This window comes from Alosa sapidissima, chromosome 22 (genome assembly GCF_018492685.1).
Source record: "Alosa sapidissima isolate fAloSap1 chromosome 22, fAloSap1.pri, whole genome shotgun sequence".
NCBI lineage: Eukaryota > Metazoa > Chordata > Actinopteri > Clupeiformes > Clupeidae > Alosa > Alosa sapidissima.
In genome coordinates this window covers 28,564,382-28,569,645 of record NC_055978.1, presented here as the reverse complement: position 1 = coordinate 28,569,645, position 5,264 = coordinate 28,564,382, and the positions used below count along the sequence as shown (strand labels likewise).

Below are 5,264 nucleotides of genomic sequence, written 5' to 3'. Positions count from 1 at the left end.
AAAACATACAAAACATGATATTTATAAACGCTGCCCCATTGGTTAGGTGTCCCAGTAATGGACGTAGTAGAAAGCTTCCAGACGATGTATCCTTGAGCGTCTTGTACTATGTTAAAGTAGTACGTACTAATTTATCCATGTTTGTTGAAGTGCCAGTCTTGCAAAACGTGTACAACACTTAGTAATGACAACGCAAGTGTATTGTGTATTGAAGTTGGTTTTATGAACGAGATGTAAAAATAATCGTTCAAGATAAAGAATGAGTGAGAACGCGGAGGGATATCACCTCCCCCTCCACGCGTCAAAATATTGGCGTTAAAGAAGTACGTGAGTCCGCGCCAAAGCTCAGACAGAGATCACGCTTCGGTACAATAACAAAGTCCCGTTGACCGTGGTTACAATCGGTCTGTGCGTTATTTTGTTTGTACAATACGTGTAAAGAAACCCGTTTTGGTTTTTGGAGTGGCGGCACACCTGTGCACGTCCTGGATCAAACGTTGTGTATTTTGTTCATTTTCACGATTTTCCTCGACTGGACGAGCATAACGCAGCGACAATTGTGGAGTGGGCGCACTGGATAACCTTGCGCTATCAATAGCGTGCTGGCTTGCTAGCGAAGAGGAGCGCTTAGCCAGCTAATAAAACATTTCTTCAGAGTTAACAGCGGATCGCAATAACACGTTCAGTGTACATACAACGGATTCTTTTTACACCCATTTAAATATGCTGCTGTCGAAGTTTGGCTCATTCTCCCACATTTGCACCCCGACTAGTATGGATCATTTACCGGTGAAAATACAGCTTCAACCAGGTAATTCTGCCGGTCAGCACCGTATTCGCTGACAATACTGTTAGCTGATGCTAGCAAATTACATAAACCAGTATTACATCTTGTACAAATGTTTATTGTAATATTTATAAATTCGTATGGCACACGCTCTCAATTGCCAGTTAAATGGCAGTGCTATCAGCACACAAGCTTTGCATTACAGTTTAATATCCGTTTCCATCCTGTGTTATTTCCACGAGTTTAAAATATACTTCTCATTATATTTTCACAGTTAAAATAGAAAAGGACCCATTTGAGAAAGTCTATCAAGTCGGCTCTGTCCTGGGTAGCGGTGGATTCGGAACAGTCTACGCTGGTAGTCGGATTTCCGATGGTTTACCGGTAAGTAAAAGTCTGCAATGTCTAGGCTAATGTTATTTTGAAGGCTGTTTATGTCTTGCATTATCAGTGTTTTCAAAAAATGTAACATACATAAATCATATTTCTCCTCTCCAGGTTGCTGTTAAGCATGTGGCAAAGGAAAGGGTGACCGAATGGGGCTCAATTGTAAGTAACGCTAACTATGCTAGCTTGTTGACTTTAGCAATTTTGCTAAGTGGCTGTAATGTGTTGGCTTGGATTTGTTTTGGTTTTGTTGACCAGGCAGCCAGCTGTAGCTGCGCAGCCACGTTTACCATAAATGTTAACACAGTGTTTTGCCGTCCTTTCAGAACGGTGTGATGGTACCTCTGGAAATTCTGCTTCTAAAGAAAGTCGGTTCATCTTTTCGAGGGGTTATAAAACTCCTGGATTGGTATGAAAGACCGGATGGCTGGCTTATTATCATGGAGCGACCCGAACCTGTGAAAGATCTGTTTGACTTTATTACTGAAAAAGGCGCATTGGACGAGGCGACGGCCAGAGGATTTTTCAGACAGGTCCTTGAAGCAGTTCGACACTGCTACAGTTGTGGAGTGGTGCACAGAGACATTAAAGACGAAAATCTCCTCGTAGATCTTCGCACCGGGGACTTGAAGCTCATTGACTTTGGTTCGGGGGCGATTCTCAAGGACACAGTCTATACCGACTTTGACGGTAGGCTACGCATGTTACATTAGCTTACCAGCGATTGCCACGCAGCATAGTGCTTCTGACTTTTCCTTTATAATTTTTTCTTTTGCTTGTTCAGTTTTACATCAGGTGGTTGGTTTAATATAGCTGACGCTTATAGCGGTTCTTCATTACTGATGTGGTAGACCAGACATCAACAAATTCTTTTGACGCACACGTTTGTTTACAATTACCTTACTCAAGAATCCCCACACAGAAAAAGTATTCATACCTAACAAAACATGGCTGTCAGTAATTCCTTAAGTCTTAAGCTATTATGTGTGTTCTATTTCTATTTCTATTTCAATTTACCACCCATGCCTATTTATTATCGCCTCAGTACGGTTTTTATTATCATTCTCTAAAAATTAGTCAACACTAAAGCGTTAGACGTTAAAGGCATAGTGTCAAGGAGAAGCAGTCAGCTGCCACGTAACAGCTGTTTGTTGTGAAACCTGAGTCCATGGTTTACGTGATATCTCATTGCATTGGTGCGTGACGTATCTTATGCCTTCAGCCAGTTTTATCCAATCTAATGCCCAACTGCTAGTGGTTAGGCATTTTTGTGTTTTCATGTGACATTAAAAAAGGAGGCAGGTTTTGGATCTATAGCAGCTTACAAATTGATTTGCATTTTTTATATTGTTGTCTAGGTTTGTCTATATGTGTTTTTTTTGTTGTTATTGAAATTGTGGAAAAGTGTATAGCATCAAGTGAAATTACAAGTGTAATTATGTATGCCCCTTTATTTTTTCAACACAGGTACAAGAGTCTACAGTCCCCCAGAGTGGATCCGCTTCCATAGATACCATGGTCGCTCAGCAACAGTATGGTCACTTGGCGTGCTTTTGTATGACATGGTCTGTGGAGACATCCCCTTTGAGCAAGATGAAGAAATCCTTCGGGGTCGGTTGTACTTCAGGAGGAGAGTGTCTGCTGGTGTGTACTGTATTTGTTTTGTGGCTTCTTCTAAGAAAGCCTTGCATAGCAGCTGTAAATACTGTATATAAACATTGGCCCAATGTGATCTTCATAATCTTTTTTTATCTTTAGATTGTCAGCATCTGATCAAGTGGTGCCTCTCCATAAGACCCTCCGACAGACCCACCCTGGAACAGATCTTTGAGCATCCATGGATGCGGCCAGCAGAGGTCTCCAAGCCAGAGGAGAACGATATCAGGCTGCGGACCATCGACACAGACACATCGAGCACCAACTCTAGCAAAGAGAGTCTCTGAGATGGAAGGCCAGAGCTGGAATGTCTTGAACTTTGGAGTCTGCAGTCAGTCACTGACAAGGCTACCATTTCCTTTTGTAGGGAATCATAATTTATTACAGCTTGCTCTTCCTTACCTTTTTTCTCTTTTTATAATTCATGTTTCCTAATTGGGAACAGTTGCTGTTTGGGCGGACTTGCCAGCACTATTTATTTTTTTATTTTTTATGTTCATGTTACAAGGCTGGTTTATGCATTGGTCAAGCCTCCTATTCAGATGTGGATGCTCTCATAGAGCTTGGAGTACTTTTTATTTAAATGTTTTAATTTGATTTGGAGTGCCTTTTTGAAAGCTGCTGTTGTGGGGCTTTCACTATTGCTTTTGTCTTTATTTTATTTCCCTTCCAGGCTTGTATGTAAGTTGTCCAGCGGTGTGGGCAAAATAGGGATTGGAGTGAGGGCCTACCATTATACCGCAGAACAAATTACCTCCCAGCCTTGGGTCTTGTGATAGGGAGGAGTGAACATAGAATACTTGAAACACACTCACTGCATCCCCTTTTTATGCTGCTCACTCACACTTTAGCCTCTACAGGTGTTTGGAAGACAGTTCCTTTCTCTTTTTTGAATGTGTATTACATTTCAATATAATCCCACACCCATTAATGGGTGTAAGGGTCCCCACTCCCTTTATCCCCATCTCACTGCTGATAATACATTGCTCAAGCCTGGGCTGTCTAGGCTAGAGTAAAAATTGCACAATCAATGCAATATTCATGGATTTTCTTTCCCTTTTTGTATTTTTCAAAGCAAATCTTGTACAGTGTGTTTTTGTGTACATTTTCCCTTGCATTTAATTTATTTGTACCATGTAGACATTCCACACTCTGTGGCTATTTATTTTTATTTATTGTCTTTGCTTAGATCTCAGCATTCACATATCTTCACATGGCCTTTTGTTTGCATTCCTGTAGTACTATTTTTTTACATTTTGACAAGAAATAAAGTGGAGGATGCACTGAAGATGCTGTCAATGTTAAAAGGAATAAAGCAAGGTTTACTTAAAATTGGAAGAGCAATGAATGTTATTTAATTCCTTCTCAGTTTAGATTCTGTCACAAGTTGGCTATAACTGAATTAATATATATGTTGGGAATCATTTGTGTAATATATATTAAAATAACTAGATGCAAGCACTCTTAACAGTTTGGGTGGGGTGAGGGCTATTCTTGTTAGTGGCTATGCTGCCTGGTGTTAGATTTTACTCTTAAAACTAGCTGTATGGAGCATAATGGAGATCCTATTTTTATATAAAGCATTTCAATTAAACATGTTTTGTACAGTACAGTTTCTTGTGTTTCATTGGGGTTAATCAAAATTAGTATTTCTCAGTATTAACAATATAAAGAAACAAATCTCTTTACTTCATGATTTCTGTAATCCATCAGTATTTTATTAAACCACATCAGACTGCAATATTAATGATATTTACACCGCCATTATTTGATGGAAAAGGAACTGTAATAGTCGAAGAATTCAAACAAAAATAAAAAGCAGATCAGTGTAGATGTGCCAATACACTACTTCCAATCTGTGAAATCATTATGAAATGTATATAGCCCTTTTAAACCTTTTTTTGTTTGAATGGCTGTCTAGACTATCAGTCTGCCCCTGAGGGTGCAGTTCCACACATGCAGTGGTAAGGTGTGACTGCTGGAAACCTCAAAACAAGTACAGATATTTACACTGTATTTACAGGGATAATTGCTTTAGAAGACATTATGAAAAGGACCATAGGATGACAAAAATAATTCTACTAAAATATTTGTAGCCTTCCCTCTCCTCGTACCTACAAATAGGTAGCTCTAAATGCTTTGTATAATTGATACATGTAAACTACAATATAACAACATGCTAATAACCTTGTGACCTTTAAAATGTGCATACATACCGGTAGGGATGTAACGATTACCGGTATAATGGTAAACCGCGATAAAAATGTTGACGATAACAATTACCGTTTTCATTTTTAAATATCATGATTATCACTGTTGATTACCGCGGTGTGGAAACCGTGTGTTTAATCCTTCCCAGCTTCATCAGAGCCTGATTTTGACATACAGTAGGCCTGGTACAATGAAACAAAACTGGTACCCTACTGATTATTTT

The 5,264-nt window shown here is 39.4% G+C and overlaps 1 protein-coding gene across 1 annotated transcript; it reads left to right on the top strand.

Moving 5' to 3' along the window:
• Positions 1–336: 336 nt before the first annotated feature.
• Positions 337–4,437, top strand: pim3 (Pim-3 proto-oncogene, serine/threonine kinase). Its single transcript, XM_042078997.1, has 6 exons — positions 337–811; positions 1,062–1,171; positions 1,286–1,336; positions 1,501–1,864; positions 2,642–2,818; positions 2,933–4,437. Exons 1-6 carry the CDS (start codon positions 724–726, stop codon positions 3,115–3,117), a joined length of 975 nt encoding a protein of 324 aa, XP_041934931.1. The 5' UTR covers positions 337–723; the 3' UTR covers positions 3,118–4,437.
• Positions 4,438–5,264: the final 827 nt, after the last annotated feature.